The 27,138-nt window shown below is 35.2% G+C and overlaps 1 protein-coding gene across 5 annotated transcripts in view; it reads left to right on the forward strand.

Annotated features, from left to right (window-relative positions):
• AHI1 (Abelson helper integration site 1) overlaps positions 1–26,002 on the forward strand; it is a 177,017-nt gene extending 151,015 nt beyond the window's left edge. For 3 of the 5 annotated variants that reach the window (XM_081033065.1, XM_081033066.1, XM_081033068.1), the window contains 3 exons: positions 5,810–5,868; positions 17,454–17,556; positions 22,839–24,270. In XM_081033065.1, coding sequence (XP_080889191.1) covers positions 5,810–5,868; positions 17,454–17,538 — 144 coding nt within the window. In that variant the 3' untranslated portion in view covers positions 17,539–17,556; positions 22,839–24,270. Of the gene's footprint in view, positions 1–5,809; positions 5,869–7,180; positions 7,292–17,453; positions 17,557–22,838 lie in introns of those variants that run through there. The other 2 variants (XR_013992239.1, XM_081033067.1) reach the window with 2 other exon arrangements.
• The last annotated feature ends 1,136 nt before the right edge of the window (positions 26,003–27,138 follow it).

The raw sequence follows: 27,138 nt of genomic DNA on the forward strand, positions 1-27,138 counted from the left end.
GTTCCTGTGAGCCCGTGGTCCCAGCACTTTCATCAGTCAGTACATATTCTTGTTTTATACGTATTCTGTCTAAAGACACTTTAATATATATTGTTGATTTATTAAAATCGAACTCATACCCAACAGCACTCTAACTTGTGCCTGAACAGAGCTTAACTAGCACATGTACTTTATCTGGAAGGCACATCAGCCTTCTTGAGCTTAGTCACCCTAGAAATCGTCTCAACTCTGCTTAGGGACCATTTTAAACAGCAATCACCAACAAAACACAGTAAGTGCAAAAAACATGGCACTAAATGACCACAAAAAGGATGCTGGTTCACAATATGAGAGCTGAAACAAGACATTTGGAAACATGCCAAAGCATTAGAAGTTTCTAATGTTCCAAACTCAGCTGGAAATGTGTGCATTGGACAGCTTGATTTTTTTCACCACTCTATCTGTGCATGTATTTCAATGACTGTGAAAAGGCATCATAAGTATTGATGTGGGGATTACAAATAAGTTATACTAAGTAGGTAGATTTGCTAATAGGGAATCCACAAACAATGAGGATCAGCTGTATTTTGAAACTATATTAAAAGTATATAGTTGTTTCATAGAACCTGTAAGTCTTTATGATAAAGATTGAAGAAGGAAAGGTCAGGCAAAGGAAACTGGGTCAAAAGGAAAAGTGTAACCTACTACTTACTCCTGGCATGGCTCATGCATGCGATTTTTCTATTTCTTCCTCTTTAGATAGAAATAAAAGGGCTACATATTCCTTGAAGACAGGGGCCATCTTGTGCAAAATTGAATCCCCAGCACATAGTGCAATGCAGGTATCAATAAATGTTTACTGAATAAAGGACTGAAACAGGAGCAACTGTACTGAGGTGTTTACTACTCTCCCAAGGCAGACCTGACCCCTGAAAGCAAGGAGAAATGCTCTCTTCTCGAACAGTGTAGTTTGGGGTGCTTCTCCAACTACCAGAATTTCGGTTTATCCCTTAAGATCTAACTAAAGACTCCCTCCTCTGTGACTCCTCAAAAGCTTCCAGTTACAATTCAAGGCTTCTCTTCTCTCTTCCTACACATTTCCTTTGACCTTGGTTATGACGTGCACCTCCCTCTACCCTGTTAGTTGTACCCATGCTTTTCCCCATTAGTCCAAGCTCCTTGAGCCTGCTCAGTTTTGTACCCCCCCCCGGGGCATCTGGTGCAGCGCCTTGCTCCAAGGGGTGCACCACAGCTATTTGTTGTTGTTAATGGGACAGTTAGTACCCAACATTACAACACATGCATCACAATGAATGAAAACTTGCACTATTTAATATGTTTCTAGAAACTGCATCTTAATGCAGAGGGATATTTTGTCGTTACGGAAAAGCATTATAATTGGAGGATTACTCATCAAATACAACTCACATAATACTAAATTCTAAAATCAAAAACTCAACATCAAATTTATATGAATATTTAAAATTGTAAAATTGTGCTCCTGGAAGCAGAATTTTAGCAGTAGTGGAAACCTGAAAGAGCTGGCTAGTCCAGTGGTTTGTAAACTCCTCTGCAGAGACCTATCCCTCGGAGCTCTGGGGGGGTGGACGAGGGAGGCAAGATTTTCTGGGCCACCAAACCTTGCTTCACGTAGAGGAATGCTACCTTTCAGTGTTTATACATGAGGCTTTCAAACAAAGTTGTACTGAAAAATTGTTTTGCTGTGAAATCACTTTGAAAAACTGGATTCTAACCTTTAGGCTACTTCTGTAACCTTGGTGATTGGGCCTCCATTTCTTCATCTGTAAAATAGGAGAGTGATGCTATGATATTTCATGCTTTCAATTCTGAGCCCCACCTGTCCATTTTCAAGTAAAACACAGACCCCAAGAGAAGTGGCTTCCTCAGGCCACAAAAAGAGTTAATGAAAGAACCAAGACTAGAATTTAACCATTAGCACTAATTGTTTTTTCTCTCTGTCTCTTTTTTTTAAATTTCTACGCAGTGGGTATAAACAAATTATGGATATTAATTATATGGAAAAGGTAGATGTCAGGAGTTATATAAATAGCGTGTGAAAACAGCTATATTGTATCATAAATTTGCCTCATTTAAAGCTGGTGTGCTGGCTACAACATACATTAATTGAACACTTACCTAATTTTACATTTGTTCTTCAGGTTTATAGAAATATTGGGATGAATTGTTTGCATGTCCCATTTCTCTTCTACAAGCTGTTGATGAGATAATTTTCTTATTGGCAAATCTCCATGGAATCAGTGAAAGCATTTAAAATCATTCCATTAGTCATCTCTTTCACGTTTATGTCTCACTGCATTTGAATTTAAAAGCCTCACTAAGAAGTGAGGTTTGATAGTTTCTTGGTGGAGTCTTTAGGGTTCTCTATATATAGTATCATATCATCTGCATATAATGATAATTTTACTTCCTCCTTACCAATTTGGATGCCTTTTATTTCTTTCTCTTGTCTGATTGCTGTGGCTAGAACTTCCAGCACTATGTTGAATAGAAGTGGAGAAAGTGGGCAACCTTGTCTTGTTCCTGATCTTAGGGGGAATGGTTTTAGCTTTTCCCCATTGAGTATGATGTAAAGATTTTGTTGGGTATCCGATGGACATGCGTCCTATTTGGGAGACCACCTCAGGGATACTGTGGATACCTGATCATGGCATTGTACATCAGAAGCTAAACATTAATGAATGCCAACTATAATTTTATATATATAATGTGATGGTTCAGTGTGAGGTCGGAGGGATAGTGGATGGGGGGAGGGGGGTTCACAGTATGAGGGATATAAATGATGAACGTCTAAGTATTACCTTGTTTTGTACACCTGAAACTAATAAATAAATTAATTAATTAAAAAAAAAAAAAAAAAAAAAAAAAAGAAGTGAGGTTTGGGGACGCAGGATTCTCTACGTTCTGGTCCTTTCATTCATCTGCTTTGCTTTGCTCCTCTTCCTCTCTTTATCCCCTCCTCTCCAAATAAAGGGGATCTATGAAGAGGAAATGAAGTCACAAAACACCTGTCTGAAAGTGTGTGTGGACAGGAGGGAAAGATGGGTAGTCATGCTCCTTGGCCTTGTTGATGGTGGGAGGTGCTTATGGGCTGACGGCACTCTAGCCTTGGGGGTTTTTTTGTTTAAAGATAAAATAAAATAAAACAGCTCAGAGACACCTCCTTCTTCCCCCTCCTTTTGCCTCCTTGAGTAACTACCCATAGGGCGCATTGCTGCTGAGACCATGGAATGAGTGAGTAAAGGTGGTCAGAAGTCAAGTATTGGTCCTAATTCAATAAGTGTCCTTTTACAAATAAGTGTTAAAACTGGGATTCATAAGATTTGAACACAAGTGAAGTTAAGGCACCTTTGTATCGTGCACCTTTGGATATGCCAGTTGCAGTAATGCAACAATACAGTAGGAAAGATGGTAGGGACAGTGTTGAACCTAGTTAAGACAAACTTTCTGAGGACATCACAGCATCCATTTCACATGAACAGGCTATTAAAAGCAGGTTTGGTAAATCCTGCATGTGGCAATATGTTATTATTCATTTGTCAAGGTCACATTGTAATTAAAAAGTAATTATAAGTAACGTTGACTTCATGGTATATAATTCAGTCTGACTTCTCTCTCAACCTCAGGAGTAGTTCAAATTCTAATTAGAGCCATTATGTTTCTTTTAATTCAGTAGTTTTACATAAGTTTCATACATATAAGTATATTTATGGTGAGATGCTTGTCTTGCCATGGGTAAAGAGATGTAGTGCTTAGACCATGTAAAGAATAAAGCGTCTTTTAATTTTCTGGCTAGAAAAAACTGAAGAAATTCAGTTACAATTGATGCTTTTTGAGTTAGGTTTTGATGGTTTTCTTTGCTTCTTGCTCATAGGGTTGAAGACAGGTAAACTGTTCTACAGTCTGAATTTGTCCTTGAATTTGAATTTTCCATATTTTTGTACGTTTTCCCCAAACACATTTTTTTTATTATTAGTTTCAAGTGCACAAAACAGTATTAGACATTTATCAGGTGCACAAAACAATAGTTTCAGGTACACAAAACAATAGTTAGACATTTATCATTTATATCCCTCACACTGTGTCAACAACCCCTCCCCCCATCCACCACTACCCTTCTGACATAGCACACAGCCATTACATTTCCACTGCCTCTATTCCTAATGCTGTACTCTGCTTCTTGTATATATATGTGTATGTGTGTATATATATATATTTATAAACTTGTAGTTGACATTCATTACTGTTCAGCTTCAGGTGTACAGTGCAGTGATCAGGCATCTGCATCATCACTGAGGTGGTCTCCCAAATGGGACACGTGTCCATTGGATACCCTATAAAATCTCTACAACATTATTGATTACATTTCTCAAATTGACTTTTCGTAACCCCGTGGCAATCTTGTGGTTACTGATTGTGCTTTCTAATCCCCTCACCTTCCCCCTTATCCCCACCCATCTAGCAACCCTCAGTTTTTCCTCTATGTCTCTGAGACGGTTTCTGATTAGTTCATTCATTTATTTTCTTTAGATTCCACATATAAGTGAGATCATATGGTATTTGTCTTTCTCTGTCTGACTTATTTCACTTAACATAAGTTCTCTAGGTCCATCCATGATGCCCCCAAACACATTTTAATTGAGTCAGATCATCTTCACTGGTAGAGAAAAATCAAGGTGCTATTGGTTCTTTTGTCGTTCTATGAAATTGGGTCACTTACTATCTCATCCACCGTTCACCACTAAGTCCTCTTGTTCATTAATTCTTCTTTCTTTTTATCATATGCTTGATTTAATGCTATACAGCTTGCAATGGCATCACATAATTATGGTCCAGAAAAGCACAATATCTTTCTGAAATCTTTGATAAGGAATGTAATACTTATTTAAAGATACTCAGTGTCAAATCTCGCTGAAGAATGATCTTGCATAAATCTGATTGTGAAGGAGGAAATAAAAAGGCAAAACAAGTTTTGGTAGAGATTAAGACAGGGAAAACAGTGGTTACTCAAACAAGTTAAGACGGAAAGAGAAGGTTGTATTCCTTTTCTTTCATTTTGTTTTTTGAGTTTTGTTTATTTAAATAATTAGAAACGGTGTATCCCTTTCATTTGTATATAATTCAGAACTTTAACATAGTAACAAAAATTTATATTTTTATGTGAATCTTATGAAATGGATCTGTTCCATAACGTAATTATCTGTAAAAAAACATTTGCAAGAGTCTATTTTATGGCAACATTGGGTTGATTTATACAATACTGTCTTATATCAAGCACCATTTTCTCACAGTATACTTTAATTTGGAATTAATGTTCATATTCTGCAATAACCATCTAACAGTATAATCTGGTACCACTAAAAGTGCTTATTTATTTGTTTTCCTCATGGAAGTGCCATTTATACAGCCGATACTCTGAACAAATTTCATAGAAGATTTAAAGAATTTTCAGAGTCAAAATTTTACATATAGTTGAGTATCACTATGAAAATGGAGTCTACTAAAAATTTACAAAGGAAAAATGCAGTGTCGAAAGGTAGATTTAGAACTTAAGTAATATGCCATATAGTATTAGTAGATCATTTCAAAACTGACTTCTGACCACACACCTGAAAGCTGACTTTATTTATAGAGAGCTTAAACATTCTGGAGAACTATTAGTTTATTTGTTTGGAACAGGCATGCTCTCTCCTCATTCAGCAAGTTGGTGGGTTTTCAGCATGTGAATATTATCTATGTTGTCTTCTCTACTTTTTGACTTACTGCTTAGTTTTTTCCTTCTTCTTTCCAGCAATCAGTCAATAAGGGCAAGTCCAAGGATTTCAAATGGGGCTCAGATTCTATGACACAGTAAGTAACTTTTCTTCCTAAAGAATTTGAAGTGACAGATATTTGGGATTTTTTATTAAGGACAATTTCTCAATTTCCCTTCTCATAACATCACACTCTAAGTTAAATTTCAGATAATTGATTTTTAAGAGTTTAGCTAGTTTGAGGAGAATATTTTAATGGTTGGACTTTAGGATGTGTATGACAAAGTTAGAAGAAATAATATTAAACAAAATATAAATAACACTAAATTTTTGTTTTTATTGACCCATTTTGTCATTTATTTCTGCTTTAGTAACATTTTGAAGTGACAGTTACTAAAAACAGGTAGATTATGTGGTAAAAAAAAAATTAACGAAATGCCTATTTTGGGGGCATTAAAGGAAAAAAAGCTGATACCCAGAATGTTACCATTGTATATTTTCTACAAGTACGTAATATATTTGAACTGTTTATTTTGAGGTATTTATTTTAAAAGATCTTTAGGAACTTTGTGTTTTTGTTGGGTGCTTGCTGTGTCATTTAACATGTAAATAGAAAAATCCCTCTTTCACCTCAAAAAAAATTACATCAAAAACATGCTCAAAATTTTTATCATTGCAGATCATTTTGTACCTTCCTTTAAGCCCAAACTTTACATTCACACATCACTAGCAAACTGTCACATGAGTGTGGTGGCCTTGAACGGCTCAGCTCAGATGTCTGCCCTGCCCTCCCATCCCGCCACCGTCATCCCCACTCGCACATGAGCCCATGCTTGCAGCATGTGCGCACAGATAACCCCCGCTGAATTTCCATCAGGAAAAGATTTGTTCCCGTTAACCCTGCTGTACACTTTGACATTTGAAAAATACTGTAATCAGATTCTGAATCTGATGACAATCTGAATTACAAGAATTATCAAATGAAACTGCATCATTTCACAAGATACTTCATTCTACAGATAAAAAAAGATAAATACAATTTTTAAATGGTGTTTAAGAGTCACAGAATCATGACCTAGACGATACTTCAGAAATTTTCCTGTTATCGCCTCTGTTTTATAGTCAAGAAAACTAAGGAAAGTCCTTGTGCCAGTTGCACAGGGCACATTTATGTCAGCTCTTGGACAAGACCTACATCTCCTGATCCCAGACTACTGTGTGTGTGTGTGTGTGTGTGTGTGTGTGTGTGTGTGTGTTAAACTACATTCAGTGTTGTCAGGCTCCTTGGTAAGGTACCATTTTGCTGTAAGTTAAATTTTTTTTCTGAGAAACTCTGTTAATGGTTATCTAACTATATATAGCATTGTATTACTTCAGAGCACACTTACTCATATTATGACATTTGATAGCAGTGAGAGCCATTGCCCTGGGACAGATGTATACCAGTATTTTGACCCCTCCTTTGCATACGGAGAAACAAGATCTGAGAGGTTGTGACTTGTTTCAAGTCCCTGCAAGTAGTAAGTGGCAGACCCAGTACCAGAAGACATGTCGTCTGTTTTCTAATCTACTATTTGTCCCATGTTGTCCCTCTTGTCTGTCAGAAGGTGCAAACACATATCCCAGATCTTTACATTTTTTGTTTTTGTTGTATTTGCCAGGTATGTTTTCAGTTCCAGTCTCTGAATAATTGAAATTTTGCATAATACAGTCACTGACCCTAAGGAGTTTATGCTCAGCCGCAGATTACATATTTTTAAAAAAAGACGAACACTGAGAAAAAACTGTATTTCAACAAACAAAAAAATGACCATATTTAATACATGATGGGAACATGCTCTCAGTGTCTTTGAACATGTTTTATAAAACATTTTAAACTTTTTACCTAATACGGAAATGAAAGACTATAGTCATTCTGACTACATTGCATACCTGTTTGCCGGTCATTCAGAGATCCATGCCGTACTCTCCAGATTCACATTCAAAACACCTCACGAACGTCCCAGCCAGCCTCTCAAGGCTGTCGGGGCAGCGTGGCTTCTCCTTTTGACCTTAATAATAAAGCTCTTAAGCTTCTGAAAATAAATTTTCATGAGATCAGATATGTCTAAACGCTCAAATTTGTCAAAGCCTTTGGGTTTTCCCTATACTTGTAGTTTCTTAGAAGTAAGTACAAATTATAATACATCTCTCACGACTGGAAAATTGTAGGCACTTGGAAGGTGGAAATACTACGTATAATCTGTCTGTACAAAGAAAAGTCATCTCTTTATTTCTTTAATTTACTTAAGTGAGTCCTATTGTACCCAAGTAAGTGGACAGAGACTAAGTTTTTTGTTTCTTTTCAGCCTTGCCATTCAATTTGCAACATTTGCTTATTAGTTGGTTAACCAAAATATATAAATGAGCCACTAAGGACTGCCTCTTACCACTTTCCACTTGAATCTCTTATTTAGTTTTGTTTTTGTTTTTGTTTTTTAGGAATGTCAATCACTTCTGTGCACACAATTTACATACATTTTAGTAAAACTATGCTCTCTTTTTAAGACATCAAGAAGAAACTTCTATAGGTTGATTTAACAAAGACATGTTCTTGAACGTCTTAAACTTTCCCCTTTTGTACCTCGTACCGCTATGATGTTACTGTCTGCTGCCCAAGTTAGAGTTTGTAATGAAGCTTCTATAAGTATGTGGTAATCCTTGTAAGTAGTGTTAGTGTTCCCTAGTTACTGATATGTTCTATCATGAGTTTGTTGGGGTTTTTTTAAACATAGAATTCTTTATTAACAGTGTTGGTCAGAGAGAAGTTAATTTACATAGTCATCCTAGAGTCCTTTATTTAGAAACACTCAATTGTAAATAAATGAATTAATGAAATCTCTTACTAATATAGTGTAGCCATGAAAGTTAATTCCAACTATCCTATCACTTCTCCACTATATATTTTTTCGTCATTATAATAATCCTATTCCAGACTCCTTCAATTTCTTCTTGTGTACATGAGAAGGGGGTAGTTCACCTTTTTTCCCTAAAATACCCCATTACTAGCAACTTTTTTTTAAGTTCTCACTTTGATTTTCCATTTTTCAGCCTTTTTCTCACCCTCTCCATCCCACCCCCATTGCTGAAATCAAAACCATCCATGTCAGGTGTGTGATATCACAATGTTTGTTACATATTCTTAAATACATTCTTTATCAGATAATTGATTTGTAAATATTTTCTCCCAGTCTCTGTTTTGCCTTTTTATTCTCTTTTTGAATAATCACTTTCAAAGAGCAAACTTTTTTTAATTCTAATAAAATCCAGTTTATTGATTTTTTTTTCTTTTATGAATAATGCTTTAGTGTAATAGCTAAGAAACCTTTCCCCACAGTCACAATGGTTTTCTCCTATATTTTCCTGTGAAAGTTTTCTAAGTTCAGGTTTTATATTTAAGCCTGTGATCTGTTTTGTATATAGTATGAGGTTTGGATCAGAGGGGTTTGTTTTGTTTTGTTTTGTCTAACCTGCAATTGGATATCCAGTTGTTAGAGCACCATTTGTTGAAAAACAATCCTGCCTGTCAGCTAAATGGCGTTTTGAACCTTTGTTGGAAATCATTTGTCGATATATGTGTGAGTCTCTTTCTGGGCTCTATTCTGATCTATTGATCTACTTCTCTGTTTTTGTATCAGTAGCACACTGTTCTGATTATTGTAATTTTATAATGTCTTCGAATCAGATATTAGTACTTCAACTTTGTCCTTTTTTTTAAAGTTATTTAGCTATTCAAGGTCTTTTGTATGTCCACATGAATTTTAGGGTGAGCTTGTCAATTCTACAAAGCCTGCTGAAATTCCAATTGGTATTGCCTTGAATCCACAGATCAGTTTGGGGAGAATTGACATGTTAAGAGTATTCAGTCACCTGACTCATTAACATGTTATACTTCTCCATTTATGTCAGTCTTTAATTTCTCTTAGCACTGTTTTTAGTTTTCAGTTATAACTCTTGCATATATTTGGTTGATTTATTTCTGCATATTTGATATGTAAATGGTATTTTTCAATTTCAATTTACAATTGCTTGTTGCGAATTTATAGATTGTTGTATGTTGACTATTTTGTTAGTTTTAATAGCTTTTTAGTAGATTTCACCAAATTTTCTATAGATATAGTCAAGCAAATAAAGAGTAGTTTAATTTCTCCCTTCCCAATCTGGATGCCTTTTATTTATTTTTCCTTTGCCTTTATTGTGGTGGCTAGAACCTCCAGTACAACGTTAAATAGAAATATAATAATTAGAGTAGACATTGTCTTCTTCCTGATCCTATGGGAAATAAGTGGGAACGCATTCAATCTTTGTTTTCACTATTATGATTTCATAGGTTTTTGTTTTTGTTTTTATAAATGCCCGTTTTTGGATAGTTTCCTCTATTTTCTAGTTTGCTGAGTGCTTATGTCAAGAATGGATGTTGGATTTTTGTCAAATGCTTTTTTTGCATTTATCAAGATAATTCTGTGCTTTTTCATTTTTCATCTGTGAACATGGTAAATTACACTAAGTTTTCAAATGTTAAAACAATTTTTCATTCTTAGAATAAACCCCACTTACCAATTTTTAAAAAGCCCACTTTTATAAATTGGTGGGCTTGATTTGATAAATTTTTATTTAGAATTGTTTGAATTTTATTCATGAGGAACACGGGTCTATAGTTTTCTTGTGATGTCTGATTTTGGTACCTGGATAAACTAGCCTCATGTGATGAGTTGGGAAGAATTCCTGTCCCTTCAGTTTTCTGGAATAGTTTGTATAGATTTTGCATTACTTCTTCCTTTTGTGATTTCTCTTTCTTTATTGATATTCTCTATTTGGTGAGACACTGTTCTCATACTTTCCTCAAGTTATTTAAACATGGTTTTCTTTAGTTCTTTGAACATATTTACAGTAGTGGATTTCAAGTCTTTATCTAGAAAGTCCAAAGTCTGGGCTTCCTTAAAGACAGTTTCTGCTTTTTCCCTCCTCTGTATTCTTCATACTTCTCTTGTGTCTTTGCATGTCTTGTAATCTTTTGTTGAAAATTTGACATTTTAACTGATATAATGTGACAAGTCTGGCAATTGGATTCTTTCCTCTCCCCAGGGTTTATTGTTCTTGCTAGTTATTGTAGTTGTTCTTGTTAAGTGACTTCTCTGAGCAAATTCTATATTCTGTAATTATAATATTTGGCCACTGAAATCTCTCGATGGTAAAATTAGTCACCAGCTAGTAATTGCATGAAGCTGGAACCAGTAAGTGTCCCAGACTTGCTAAGGAGCTTTGTATATTGTGCACACTTTTAACACTCAGCCAGGCAATTAACAACTCTATCTTAGCCTTCACTTCCTGCTTGCACAGAGTGTAAGGTCAGCCAGAGGTGAGAGCTTAAGGCCTTCTCAGGTGACAGCTTAAGGCCTTCTCGGGTCACTCCTGTGCATGCTCACCGTCCTGTACATGTGTGTGACCCTCTAGACTCCCAGAATATGTCAGAAGCTTTTCAAAACTTCTGTGGACACCTTATTTCCCCAGGTTTTCCTTTTCAACTTTTTAGTCTGTTATTCACTTACTGTTATTCACCACTCAGGTAGCTATGAAGTTAATTATAATTGATTTCAACAAATGCTTCCCAGGGAAAAGAGAGGTCAAGTATAGATGGCCTTACGAGTGGTGTCTTCCAAGGAACCACCAGATAGGTCAAATAATGAGTTCTTTAGGAATGAGGCTTTGAAAGAGCTCTAATGCTATTCTGTTCCCTCCAGTGGCTACCAGGCTGCTGGCTTTCACCATAAATGCAAGCTGTTCTTTTTTTAAGGCCACCGTAGAGTTGGACAAGTGGGGGATGGGATTAGATCAAGTTAAAAAGCCACAAAGTTCAGTGTTCTTACAAGAGTCAACCTTTTTTCTTTTCTTTCCTTTATTTATTTATTCATTCATTCATTCATTTACTGAATAGACATTTCCGGATTGCTACACGCTTTTGGCTAATTTACAGAATTCTGAAAAAGTGGATTCTAACCCTATTTGCCAGTTTTCTCATAGCTTATTCGAGGAAGAGAATTCTCAGAAGTCCTTAGTCCACCGTTTTTGCTGATGTCACTCTATTTCTTTTTCAGATATTGGATAGACTCACCAGTGAGGCTATCTGGGCCTGGAATTTTCTTTTTTAGATTTTTAACCACAAATTTAATGTTTTAAATACAAGTAGATCTAGTAAGGTTATCTACTTCTTGTATAAGCTTTGATAATTTGTGTCTTTCAAAGAGTTTGTCTATTTCATGCAAGTTGAATTTATTGGCATAAAGTTGTTCATAATATTCCCTCATCTTTTTAATATTGATAGAATCTGAAGTAATATTGCCTCTTAACTCCTGCAGTGGATTTTTTTTTTCCCTAGTCTGGCTAATGGTTTATCAATTTTATTGATCTCAAAAAACCAGCGTTTTGCTTCATTGACTTCTGTTTATTGTTTATCTGTTTTCTATTTCGTTGATTGCCACTCTGATTATTTATTTCTACTTATTTTGAGTTTAATTTGTTCCTCTATTTTTATTTTTTTAAGTGGAAACTGATCATTCATCTGACAACTTTCTTCTCCCCTAATCTAAATATTTTAGTGCCTTAAATTTCCCAATAAGTACTGCTTTGATGATATTCCACCAATTTTGATATGTTGTGGTTTCATTTTCATTTCTAAACACTTTCTAATTTCCATTTGGATTTCTTCTTTGACTTACTTGTTATTTAAAAGTGAGTTATTTAACTTCCAATATTTAGGGATTTTTCCAGAGATCTTTCTGTCATTGATTTCTAATTTTATAATTTCACTGTGGTCAGAGAACATACGTTGTATGATGTGAATTCTTTTAAATTTATTAAGAATTGTTTCATGATCCTTAATATAGTCTCTCTTGATAAGTTTTAAGGACCCTTGTGTATTAGACACTTGTCAACTGAAGTATTCTTTTATAAATAAATTAGATCACATGACCTTGATCGTGTTGTATATGTCGTATGTTGACTTACTGATTTTCTATCTACCTATTTCATCAATTATTGGAACTTGGGTATTGAAATCTCCAACTAATATTTAGGCTTGTTTTTTTCTTGTTGCAGTTCTGTTAGTTTTTGTGTCATATACTTTGAAGCTCTGTGTTAGGAGCCCATATATTTAGGATTGTTATGTCCTCTTGAAAGACTGGCACCCTTATTATTATTAAATGACTGTTTATTTCTGATAATATTCTTCTGCAGTTTACTTGGCTTAATATTAACAAAGTCACTCCGGCTTCCTTTCAATAGTGTTAGAATGGTATATTTTTTTCATACCTTAAATATAAAGACAAAAATAGGTAAAAGTTAAAATATGTTTCTTATAAGCAACATACAGTTCATACTTTTTTTAATCCAATATGATTAAATTTATATAGGGTAATTAGACATTTTAATTTAATGATTATATGGTAGAATTATCTATCATTGCTTTTTATTTTCTATTTATCCTATCAATTTCCTTTTTTGTCTTTTTTGCTTTCTTTTAGATTTAGTATTTTTTATCCATTTTCTCTTGTTTGTTAGCTTATTATTTATATTTATTTTCCTGTTTTAGTGATTTTTTTTAGGGTTTATAATACAAATCTTTATCACACAGTATATCTTCACACAGTATATATTATTTTAAAGAGCTTTAAAATAATATACTTCCATTTCTTCTCTCCTGACCTTCATGCTTCTATAATCATATGTTTTATTTTTATATATAAGCCCCTCACGTACATTCTTATTTTTCCTTAAACTGTCATCTTTTGAAGAGATGGAAAATATGAATGTCTTACATACTTGCCCATTTTGTTACCATTTCCAATGTTTTTCGTTCCTTTGTATAGACCCATATTTCCATCTGTGCTTTTCCTTCTGCCTGAAGAACTCCCTTTAACATTTCTTGTAGGATTAGCCAGCTAAAAATGAATACCTTCACTTTTTGCATGTCTGAAAAGGTCTACTTCACCTTCGTAATTGAAAGCTGCTTTCATTTGGTATACAATTCTGTGTAGAAAGATTTGCATTTTTTTCTGGCACTTTAAAGATGCTGCTCCGGTGTCTTCTCATTTTTTCCCAACAAGAAATAGGCTGTCACACTTATCCGTGATTCCTCTGTGTATCACCTGTTTTCTCCACTTTGGCTACTTTTAAGATTTCTGTTTAGCACTGGTTTTGAGTAATTTGATTATGATGTGCCTTGTTGTAACTTTCTTCATGTTTCTTGTGCTGGGGGTTGGTTAAGCTTAGATCTGTATGTTTATAGATTACATCAAATTTGGAACATTTGGGGCCACTTTTTCTTCTGCTTTTTTTTTTCCTGTACCCCATTGTTTCTCTTCTCTTCTTTGAAGATTACACTTACATGTGTATTAGGCCCTGTGAAGATGTCCCATAGCTCATTAATTATTTGGTGATTTGGTTTTTGGTGGTTTTTTTTATATTCTTTTTTCTCTGTGTATTTTATCTTGGATAGTTTCTACCGCTATGTCTTTCAAGTTCTCGAACCTTCTCTCTGCCTTTAATTAATTAATTAATCTGCCTTTAATTTCATCTGCCTTTAATTTCATCTGGTATATTTTTCATCTCAGGCATTTTAATTTTCAACTGTAGAAATTCAGTCTGGGTGTTCTGTGTATCTTCCACATGTCTACTTAACCTTTAGAGCAGGTGGAATATAGTTATAATAACGATTGTAATGTCTTTGTCTGATAATTCCAACATCTGTGTCATTTTTGGATTGGTTTCATTTTTTTGTTTTTATTATGGGTTGTACGGGAGGTGCCAAAAAAATGTATACAAGTGGACACTTTGGTCAACGTTGCACAAGCAGTAGTTGCACAAGCAGTAGTTCACCATAATCAGAAGTGTCTGGATGCTGATGGTAACCACTTTGAGCACCTCTTGTAATTGCAGAACTCAAATGTGACTTGTATTCATCTTTTGTTATCAGTGTTTTATTGAGTATTACAATTTTAATAGTTTTTTCCCTTTCTTAAAATGTGTATGCATTTTTTTTGGCACGCTCTATATTTCCTATTTCTTTGCCTCAGTAGTAAATTTTTAGTGGACGCCACACATTGAAAATTTTATCTTGTGGCTGCTAAATACTTTTTGATTCCTGTAAATATTCTTAAACTCTGTTCTAGAATGTAGTTAAGCTACTTAGAAACAGTGTGATTCTTTTAGGTCTTGCTTTTGAGATTTGTGAGTTGGGACTGGATCCATCTTTAGTCTAGGTCTACTCATTCCTCACTACTGACACAGATCCCTTCTCTATTAGGTGCCCTCTCAGTGGTGAGGTCTTCCAGCCTGCCTGATGGGAATAGGCACTGTTGCTGGCCTCGGGTCATTTCCTCATATGCATGTACTCATCAGTACTTTGCTGAATACTTGAAGGGAGCCCTTTGCAAGTCTTCATGTTCTCTCTCTATGAGATTGTCTCATCTCTGGCACCCTTGGTGTCTCCCTGCAATCCCAGCTCTCACTCAGGGAGTCACCATGCTTCACGTAGGCTTTTTCTCCCTGTGCCATGGCCTGGAAACTCTCAAGGTAATAAGTTGGGCCATCATCAGGCTCATCTCATTTATTTTCCATATCTTAGGGATCACTATTCTTTATTGCCTGTGATTCAGTATCTTAAAAACTATTGGTTTGTATATTTTGTCTAATTTGTTGTTGTTGTTATTTCAAGCAAGAGGTAAATCTGGTCCCTGTTGATTCATCTTGACTTCATGCAAAAGTTCAGACACTGTATGTATTTTCAAGGTAGCTTTCTGTTAGATTGCATATAGATTATGGTAGAGAAACAGTGGAGAGGATCATACAGTCTGATTTTCCTACATTGGTCAGAGAAAGCCAAAGATGTATGTAAGGCAGCATTTAAGTCTTAAAGACCATGCAGAAACAGAGTGAACAAAAAGAGAAGGACCTAGTCAGAAGGATTGCAGGAGCTAAGGCACAAAGGTGTGTAAGTGCCTGAGATAGCCTGAGACCAGGAGGGTGCTCTGTGGCTGAAACAGAGGTTGAAAACTAGGGCCTGCCAGCAAGATTTAGTCCTGGTATCTTCATTTGTATACACTGTGTATGTGTGTAATTTTATTAGCTGTCCAAATATAAAAAGGTATCACTTAAATACAGATTTCTGACTTCTCTTAAAATAATCTGAAGTTCTGGATTACACTCCACATTTATCCATGGCATCTGTAAGCTGGAGCTGAAACAGTAGATCGTCTCCCTCAGATGGGTCATCCACTCTCCAGTTTGACACAGTCCTGTTTTGTTATCCCTGGCTTGCTTCCGTCATTCACCTTAACACTGTAGCCTCCCCAGACATTTGAGTTTTTATATTAATGTTAGAGCATAGGTTCCCTGGAGATAGGCTGAAAGAGTAGACTTCAGACAGATTAGGTTATAAATTACGAGTCCTTTTTTCAGAGCTCAACCTTTCCCTTCTCTCTCATCTTTCAATTCCTTTCTTAAATATACTTTGTTCTTTTGTCTTCGTAATTTCTGACCTTTTCCTTCTCCATCATCTGACTTCATTTTACTTTTACTTATACATCTCCACATTAATCTTCTCAGGCTGTCATAACAGCACCACAGCCTTGATGGCTTAAACAACAGAAATTTATTTTTTCACGGTTCTAGAGACTGGAAGTTCAAATCAAGGTTCCAGCAGGATTGCAGATGGCTGCCTTATTGCTGTGTCCTCACTTGTCCTTTCCTTGGTGCATGTATAAAGAGAAAGAGTTCTCCAGTGTCTCTTCCTCCTCTTATAAGATACCATTCCTGTAGATAAGGACCTCACCCTTATGACCTAATTTAACCTTAATTACCTCCTTAAAGGTCCTGTCTCCTAATATATTCACTTTGGGGCTTAGGGCTTCAACTTGTATATTTTAAGAGAACAACAATTCCGTCCATAGCAATCTCTGTTCAATTCTATTTATTACCTTACTTGGAAATTTTTGCATCATTTTTAAGCTGTTTTGATGTCTCCCACTATTATTCCTGAATATCATAGAAAGGAGATAATGTCTTCATTCTTTTATTTTTCCTTTTTACATTGTTTTTGTATTTTATTTCTCCTAACATAATTTGCACTGCTACACACTCATCCACAAAATATTTGTTTTATGTTTTGCTGTTACTGTTGAACCATTTGAAAAGCTGCATTTCCCATTCCACAAGTCAGAATACCACAGCTTTCTTATGCATAAACTTCCTTCACCCCCTTTCTTTGTCATTAAGGAATTTCCTGTACTTTTACATAGGTGTACATGCACACACGCGCGCGCATTTTTCCATCTAGTTTGATAACTTTCTGGTTTTTCCCAGGCATCTTTCTGAAAGTAGTAAAATTTGTTTTGTTCTTGTCCCTTCACCATGGTTAAGGTGGAGCCCAACCATGTTAAAGTTTTATGTCTCTGAATTATTTTGAGCAACTCCCTGTCTCACCCCCAGGTGTATAATCACTTATATAGTCTGTCAAGTGTTTTTCTCTCAGATCCTCCCACTTACCTCCCTTTTCCATTCCCACTGCCACTTTATATCAGAGCCTCATCTCAGCTGTTGCAATAGTGTTCTTACTGGTTCCTTGTTTCTGATCTTGACCTCCTATAGTTCTGAAGTGGGCAGAGAACAGAGCCATGCAGACCGAGGACACGTAAAAGATATGCAGGAGAAGAAGAGTGAGCAAACTGGCTGAAAAGTCACCCTCATAGAGGTAAGAGGAAAACTAAGAAAGTTGTATCATAGATTCAACAGGAAAAGATTTAGGAAAGTCGTGGTCAACAATGACAAATGCCAAAGAGAGAAGTAAAATAATGACTGAAAAGTGCCCTTTGGGATTTGCAGCCAAGAAGCCATTTGTGACTTTCAGCAGCATGGTTTTGATGGAGAGTCCTACAAGAATGAATCGATTGCCTCCACTCCAAAGGGAAATGACCACCAGAACAGACTGCTTCTCTAAGAAGCTGATTTCTAAGGAAAGAAAAAGATGGGCAATAACAAGTGGAAAACATAGGGTGTAGAAAAGATCTTTTATAGAGAGGGGAATGACAAGACTAGTTATAAACTGAGAGGAAAGCATTCCTTGAAAGAAGCCATTGGAGGTATAGGATATGGTGAAACCCCAGGGGACCTGAGGAAACATACAGGAGTAGAATTTGAAACAGGGATTAGGATTAGGATTAGGATTAGGATTAGAAGGGAGGCGGGCACATTTTCCACTGAGATAGACAAGTGGTACAATATGTGTTTGATTGGCGATGTTTTCGAGTGAGAGGGTGGCTTATAAGAAAGGCCTTTAAGAAGGCTTGTTTTTTTCCTATTAGGTAGAAGTGTAGTTTGTCTATTGAAATTGAAATGGTACAGCTCTATCACATCCGCTTCTGTGAAATTGTCACTTTCTGGGAGTTCGTTTCACATTTTCCATAAGTATTTTTAGATTTTAATTGTAAAAAAACAGAATCTATTTGTATGGATGAATAATTAATTATGTCATCATAGGTTAAAGATTGACTTTTTAACCTTGATACCAAAATCAGAAACCACTTTGAAATAGATCTGTAGATTTAAATAAAAGGAACTTTAAAATGATATACAGGCATACCTCAGAGATATTGCAGGTTGGGTTCCAGACTACCACAATCAAGTAAGTCACATGAATTTTTTGGTCATCCAGTGCACATAAAAGTTATGATATACTATACTGTAGTCTATTAGGTGTGTGATAGAATTATGTATTAAAAATGCGCGAACCTTAATTAAAAATCATTGCTAAAAATGCTTAGCATCATCTGAACCTATTGGGGAGAATGGCACCAGTAGACTTGCTCAATGCAAGATGGCCTCATATCTTCAGTTTGTAAAGAACGCAGTATCTGTGGAGCGCAATAAAGTGAAGCACAATAAAACGAGGTCTGCCGTCTGTCAAAGAAAAAAAATCTAAAAACAAACAATAAACTAAGATGAGGAAGAATTTCATAAAATGCTGTAAAAAAATCAACAAGGAAAAGAAGAACACCAGCAGACAAATTGGCAAAGGGTGTGCACAGGACATTCTTAAAGGAATACATATAAATGGCAATGAATATATGAAAAATGTCCACCTTCCAGTGATCAAATTAATAGACATTAAAACAATAAGTTATATATTTTCCCTCCCAAAATGGCATCAATTCTCAAATGTATACCACCTAGTGTTGATAAACACTGCTGGTAATGGTATATCTGCTCTTTGTGGAAGTAATTTGCTAATACTTTTTTTTTTTTTTTAAAGTTTTCAAATTGTTCACATCCTCTGACCTGGCAGTTCTACTTCCAAGGAATCTGTTGTAGGAAAATACTCAAGTATGCATGCAGGGATTCAATGAAAAGACTACTCCTTCAAGTAGTGTTTTAAAAAATGGAAAGACCCTGGCCAAGGCCACGTAGCCATGTAATGGCGAAACACTAAGACCTCCTAGCTCTCAGCATTTATTGTTGTACCTATAACTAATGAAGTTCTTTCTAGTATTTCCACTAGGCTTCTCAGCTATCTGAATTCCCTACCACAGAAACAGATGCTCAATAAATGTTTTTTTTTTTTTAAAGTTTATTGGGGTGACAATTATTACTAAAGTTACATAGATTTCAGGTGTACAATTCTGTAACACAGCATCTATATATAACATTGTGTGTTCACCACCCAGAGTCAGTTCTCTTTCCATCATCATATATTAGACCCCGTTTACTCTCTCCTAGAGCCTCGCTCCCCCCTTGCCCTCTGGTAACCACTAAACTATTGTCTATGTCTATGAGTTTTTGTTCCTTCATTTGTTTATCTTGTTCTTTTGTTGTATTCAGTTTTATATACCACATATCAGTGAAATCATGTGGTTCTCTATTTTTTTCTGTCTGACTTACTTCACTTAGTATTATAATCTCAAGGTCCATCCATGTTGTCACAAATGGTCCTATTTCATCTTTTCTTACCACCAAATAGTATTCATTGTGTATATATACACACAACTTCTTTATCCATTCATCTATCGAAGGACATTTTGGTTGTTTCCATGTCTTGGCCACCGTAAACAAAGCTGCAATGAACATTGGAGCACACGTGTCTTTATGGATAAATGTTTTCAGATTTTTTGGATAGATACCCAGGAGAGGGATTGCTGGGTCATATGGTAATTCTATTCGTAATTTTTTGAGGAACCTCCACACTACTATGACAAAAAAATAAAAATAGACGGAAAAAATTCAATTTCTGTGAATAAAGGTTTGATTAATTTATGAAACATTTATATACTAGAATACCATGTGACAATTATTATAGAAGCATTTTCAAAGATACTAAAAGATGTTTATGATAGATTTTTAAGTAAAATGAAAATGATTATAAGTCATTATATATACAACACATACATAATATATTGAACAATATACATCAGGAAATGTCAGTAGTTATCTTTGAGTGCTGGAATTCTGATAATTTTTTTTCTTTCATTTTACTTAGTGTATTTTCTAATTTTTCTAGTCAACATATTTGATATGTACTACTTGATCATTTCTTTTAAAATGAAGGTAATCTCAGAAATTTTTCGTAGTCCATTCTTTCTATATGTAAAGAAATCAAGGTCTCAGAGTCACAGCTGAAAAGTGTCTGAACTAGGACTTGATCTTCTGGCTCCAGGTTCAGGATTATTTCTGTTACAAATGCTCTGTTGACTCTAATTAGATGGTAAGTGCTTGCAGGTAGAGTCTATAACATGCTCCCATTCTTTTCTCCCTCGTACGCAGCCTGGTATTTGGCCACATAGTAAACCTTCAGGGAATATTTATTGGATTGAATTTCTTATGGGGTAGAGCTCTGTATTTTTATGAATCTTCTTCTTCACACATAACAGAGAAACATTAATCTGGTTTCATATGCATTTTGAAAATCTTGCTATGTAGATTTTTCATTTCTTTTCATACAATTTGTGTTTATAAAAGCACTCACTTTGTTACTCTCTTCCTCTGTGAGCTTACTGGGATACTTAAGGAGGAAATACCGTGGAGGAAGACTGGATTTGGATGCATTCCTGTGTCTCTTGTTAGGTGACATCCCTTCCCTCTTTCAGCAAATCTCCTCTGTCTTAGCTTTTTGGTGCCTATGCTGTCACCGTTCATCATGACAGTGAGCCACATTTGCTTTTTTCTGGTTGTCACAGGAACTGTCTGGTCAGAGGCTCCACCTTGTCCTGTTATTCTGTGCCTTTTCTCCCTTTCATGGGCAATCTTTGTGAGTCTCTGTCCAGTGTTCCTTCCTCTTCTCATTCTGATTCATTTCCCTGAAAGACATTATCTTGACTGCCTCCTTCAACTTTTTCTAGTTAAATTTCTCTTGGGGTCCCCTCTCCTGGGGGTCCTCCTGGCTTCTCCGTTTACTTCTCCCAGTGCAGTCTCCATCTCATTAACTTGCCCTACATCTTGTGCACATATAGGACCCATGTCACTCATTTCCAGCTCTTCTCCTCCCTCTCTCCCCCGTCCCTTTTCTGTCTTCCTTCTTCTTTTTTGTCCTACCAACTAGCATAAACTCTTCCCCTTTCTCTCTTTTACCTTCTTATTCCTCTGACACCTGGTTATCTTCCCCACTGTCCCTTAGAGATGATCTTAGAGTCTCTGGGTGACTTGTGCCCAACATCCATTTCAGCCTTTAACTACTTTCTTTCCCATTTTTATCAGACCTTAATTTGAGGTGAGTTTTATGTACTTTACCTGTATATACACAGGGACAGAAATTATGCCCCTGTTTTGCCCCTGATAAGATTGTACCTTGGACACACCATATCTGTACCGTTTTAGACTCTACTTCAGTTTCTTTCATGAGCTTCACTTGAATCATTTTTGGTCTTCTGTACACAGTACCAGCTAATCTGTGGTAGCTCTGTTTAACAAATTTAAAATCAAGAAACGTGGACTAACAAAGGATTTTTTTTCCCCTCATGGGTAAATGTTTTTCATATGAAAAGATAGTGCAATCATTTACTTAACATCAGGCCTTTCCCTAAAAGCACAGATGTTCCCTAACCCTCCTGTGCCACTGGGGCAGGAAATAGTAATAGTTACCCTGCCCTTCCTTGCCTTTACTTTCCTCAGGAGTGATCCATGGAATCGATCACACCTTAACTAAAATGCCATCATTCTTAGGCTGCAGTTTGTTTTCTAAGAGCAACCAAGTGTTAAGCCCTTTCCGTTGAGAGAAAAGACAAGATTTTTGTGTAAGTTCAGATACTCATCACGAGTATGTGAATAATCACATTAAAAACTTCAGGTTCAACCCCCCCCCCCTGGTTTATCACCCTCAGTTGTAAGTCTCCTTACTACATGGTCTCTAAAGAAGCAGCTTCTTGTTTCAGCTGTGTATTGGTTCTTGGTTTTTATTAATGGTATTTGTTTTATTTCAAAGCTTCCTCTAGATGCATAGTTACCATCACTGTCTTTGTCAATCAAATATAACACACATTTTTCTGGATTTATTTGAAAAAGTAGATAATGGTTTACCCACTTGTAAAAACATCCATGGCCACAGACTAAATGAAAGGATGCTATTGGATAAATTGGTCTGTATCTTTTTTAGTCACTAACTCTGAAGCATGATCCATGATTGATTTTGGTTTTTTCTCCCAATGAATAAAGAATTTTATAAACTCTGGTTACCTGCTACTAATTACTGGAAGTTACCAGGGTTCGGAGTATTTATTGTCTACATTTACGAAGTGTATTTCTTTTTTGCTTGCATTGTTAATGCTAGAGCAAGCTTTAAGGAACTGCCGATGATTCTAAAAGATGTTAACATTATGTTCAAGAGGCAAACTAGAAGCTGGGTCGTTAATACTTTGGTCTTACTTGATTGTGTGTGTTGCATAGTGTGTTTTATTACTTGTGCTATTATGCCTGGGCAGGCCAAGATTTGATTATTGCCAGAAAACATTGTTTAAGTTTATTTAGTACATCTTCTATACTTTTTCCTAGTAAAGAGTTGAAGAATAATGAAAAGACAAAAAACCAAATACACAGAAATGAAATGACAAATGAAACCAAATGGAATTACTCTTCAAAGTTCAGAACTTTCAGAAACTAAGGAAGAAAGGAAGAATCCACTATTCTCATTCTTATGAAAGAATCTAGAAAAATCAGAAGCAAAGTATGCGTGGAAAAATAAATGTGGCCTTTTGAGCTTATTTTTATAAATCTTTGTGATTGTTGTTGATCAAAGTATTGGTACTTGTATTTATTAGTAATTGCATCAAAATTACATTACCAGTGTTGGAAACCAATAAAGAAGAAGCTATAACTGCTACTCAGCAAATGTGAAGAGAAAGCATTTGCATTGTTAGGATGTTCATTAAGTAATCACTTAATATTATTATATATGTAATGTGGTTGTTTTCTGCAATGTGGTTATATATGTGACATGCTCAAAATATTAAATATCTGCTTTTCAAATTTAACTTTAAGAGATAAGCATTTTCAGAATATTGTGTATTCAAAATAGTTCCTGTAAGAAAGGCATTAAAAGGGAACAAATTTCTTTGTTTTAAATAAATTATATATGTAACTTTACACAGATAAACCAAAATGGCTTTTGGCTAGACTGGCAAAAGTGTTCCAAATTATTTTCTTAAAAAAGCATTTCATATTTAAGCATATAAATGATTTCTAGATAAACATTGTTAAATATTTATTTTAGTTTTAATATTTGTTTTTAAATTATTACATTGCATTATTTATTTAGTTCCAGAGTAATGCTATTATTACTATATGACTATGTAATTTGCAATGTGATGTCAATTTTTGAAGTGCAAAGTTATAATAATAATGAACTTCCGTTAATTCCTTTTTTCTTCTTGACTCTTCTCCTTTCTCAACTCTGTGATTATAAGTCTGTCAGTAAAATAACCCCAAAAAAGTCAAAATTAATATAAAATTAGAAAACTTATTTACCAAATTAGACAATTCATTCTATTAAAATAAGAAGTGAGAAAAACAGTACTGGGCATTGAGGTGTAAATTTTGCCCAGATGTATACCCGGCGTGAAATATCTTCTAGTAAAAATATATTTAGCTGTTATCCCTGCACATGTTGTAAAGGCATGACCACTGGTAAACATGCCCCTGCTGTATAGAACTTGGCGGGGGGGCAAAAGGGGGGCATTTTTGAAAGTGGTGAGTGACATTGATGATTGCTGAAGCCCTCAGTGATCAGCACAAAAGACTGTTCCAACAGCACTGAGCTCTCACTGCTCTAGATGCATTCGTCTGTGCTGCAGGTACAGCTGGGTCCAGCCAGCTTGAGTGACCCTTGTAAAAGCTTGTTGTTTTTTTTTTTGTCTCATGAATGCCCTTGGTAATAAATAAAAAAAAAGGGAGGGGGAGATAATGTATCTCTCTACAGTTTCAACTCATAGTTTTGAAATGTGTGCCAATTCTCTAATTTTGGTTTTAAAAACAAGGGATTTCACCAAGTTGCAGAAAGATTTTAAATCATGACAAATGAAATAATGTGTCAGGGGAGCTAAAGCTGAAGTCTGAGTGTTCATACGAAAAATAAAGGGCTATTGTGATGCTGCAACTACTGAAAGCAAAAATAACGCTTGAGGCAAACACCAGGAAAAGTTGGTTCTCCTCAAAGCCCAGTCCTTTTTTGTCCTGTTGACAAAGCAAGACTGGGTTATGTTCACAAATAGGTTAATAAAACATCTTTACCACATTCTCTGAGATGACATGGGGTGGGGGAGATCATAAAAGTGCCCTCCAAGATATAATTCCAAATTATAATCAAGCAGAGGAACCAGACAGTTGATGATTTATAACTATATTTGCTTAGTAAAAAATTGCTTTTCTTTTGTTTTATCTTCATTCTGAAATTGAGTTTTATCTCATGTTTGAGATAAACTTTTTTTCTCCAAACAACTAACAATTTGATCTATCATTTTATAGATTTAAATAGTAGTTTAAAACCATTCTTAGAAATTTATTACCCAATTATTGATTTCTACTCTATCTTGGCAAGTAAAGATTCTTCAGTATCAAACCTATCAATGAACAGGATTCACAAAGCTAGAATAAAAATCAAGTTTTTCAAAGATGTAAAACCTGAAATATTTTATACTATAAATGCAAATTCATGTTATAATGCACATTTTAAGTGAAATAAGTGTTTTTAAATGGCTAACACTTGGTACTTTTGAAATCTTGTATAAGGTTTCTTTCCATAAAAGCAAATACTTGACCTTAATTTTATTTTTAAGTTATAGAAAGACATTATGTCCTTAAAAATTTTAACAAGACTATATCTGGGAAGTAACTTACTGATTTTATAGCTTTATATGACATGTCACTTTAGTCATACATTTAACTCAAATGTTTTTAAGAGGGTTAGAAAATTCTAGAAATTATAACAAAAATTTGTGACCTTATACTTTTCTACATATATAAATGATTTCCATACAAGAGCCATATTGTTAAGTATATTATGGGAACATTTTTCTACAATCCATCTTAAGTGGTATATTTGTTGATTTCTACTTAATTGAACTTAACTGCAGAAAACATTCCCCAAATCTTCAGGTTATGTACATGACCTCATTTACACTTCACGCCAAACCCATGAGGTAGATGAAATCTTTTCTCCCCTGCAAATAAGGAAACCAAGTCTTTGAAGTCTAAGTACCCTGTCCAAGTGCACATGGCCAGTAAAGGTCAATGCTAGCTATAAATGGAGCTTCTCAGCCTCCACTGGGAGCTCTCTGAAGTGCTGGGTCTCAGTTGCTGTGTAGAGTAAGCCAGTCAAAGATTATAGTCAGATATTCCAGCACATCTAAGAGTAAAGAAGCCATTTGGATGTATCTACCACCACATTCAAGGACCAGAAACATCTAATACGTCTTTAATGCAATAGTGACCTAAATAAAATGAAATCTATCAGAGTAAAAATTATTTTTTAACTGATTATTTGTTTATCTGTAATTATTATGGTAAATCTTTACTCCATACTGTACTTCTTACATTTTCGTAAGAAATAGGTTCTGTGGAATCAAACTGATACATATATAGTAATGTATTATTCAAAAAGCAGCAAAGGTGCATTCCAGTCATATGAAACATAATAAAAACATTAAGAGTCACGTCAATCAAAAGGCTGTGTTGACTGGTGAGCTCAATCTATGGATGGACCCAATTATCTGTAGAAGAATTGGATGTCAGCATCATTTAGGGTTAACAATGGACCAACTAGGCAAACGCAGACAGCGACTCTCTGCAGAGATCCGGAAAGCAAACTTGGTAATGAGGCACTTCATTCACCATATCCTTCTGCTCTAATTATTAAAGTGAATAGGAAATACTTTAAGTTAAGGCAGGAACCAGATAATATAAAAACATTTGTTTTGTAAACACAAAGCATGTTTTTCTCTAATAATCCTCTTCAAATCTACATCAAGCATATGTTGTGAGCAGCCTGTTTTCTAAAGTTGCTTTTCTAAACACCTCAAATTCATTCTGATTATGGATGGGTTATTTTTATTGTCTCAAAAAGTTAGGATAATGCTGCTAAAAATTTACAGTTTTAATTTCTCCTCTCAATCAAAATCTATAACCATATATAATACATGTTCCACCTCTATTATGTCAAAATGGTCTAGCTATGTATACTTGTGTCATTTCTGAAAGTACTGAACAATCTGATTTTTTCTTATTTCAGTTCATGTCTTCTTAAACCATCCTTGTCAAGAATTGTGAAAAAATGTGGTACAGGAAAATGTAGGAATGGTTTGTGTATACAAACTTGTTGCTGGAGCAAAACTGAATAACTGAAGTTTGCGAACAGCAGTCATGAAACCAAAGGAAGAAGGTTCCCTGGAGAAAAGTGTGGTAGCTTCAGTTCAACTTTTCAGTGTTTTCAACAGAGAATCAGTAGTAATTTTTTTTCTATTTGTTCACAGGACCATTTTATATAAACGCTCCACATAATTTTTTTCTGAGTTACAGTTCTTCAATTTAAAGTAAATGGAAGGTAGCTAAGCATGATAATATTTTTAACCATCCCTGCCTGTTATACAGAAATTAATGTTCAGAAGTATCTGCAGATGCTACTTTTAGCAACTATTTCCATCGTGGTAAAGACATGTCAGTAAAATCTATGCACTTTAAGAACATCAAATTCTTATTGTACTTATCATGTGTGCAGGCAGAGTACATAATAAACTAGTCTATAGCAGCTGTAAATTTCTGAGGATTTATCTAACCACAGATACATTGAAATGGGGAAATG

Source organism: Rhinolophus hipposideros, assembly GCF_964194185.1.
Source record: "Rhinolophus hipposideros genome assembly, chromosome: 3".
In the NCBI taxonomy this organism is placed as follows: domain Eukaryota; kingdom Metazoa; phylum Chordata; class Mammalia; order Chiroptera; family Rhinolophidae; genus Rhinolophus; species Rhinolophus hipposideros.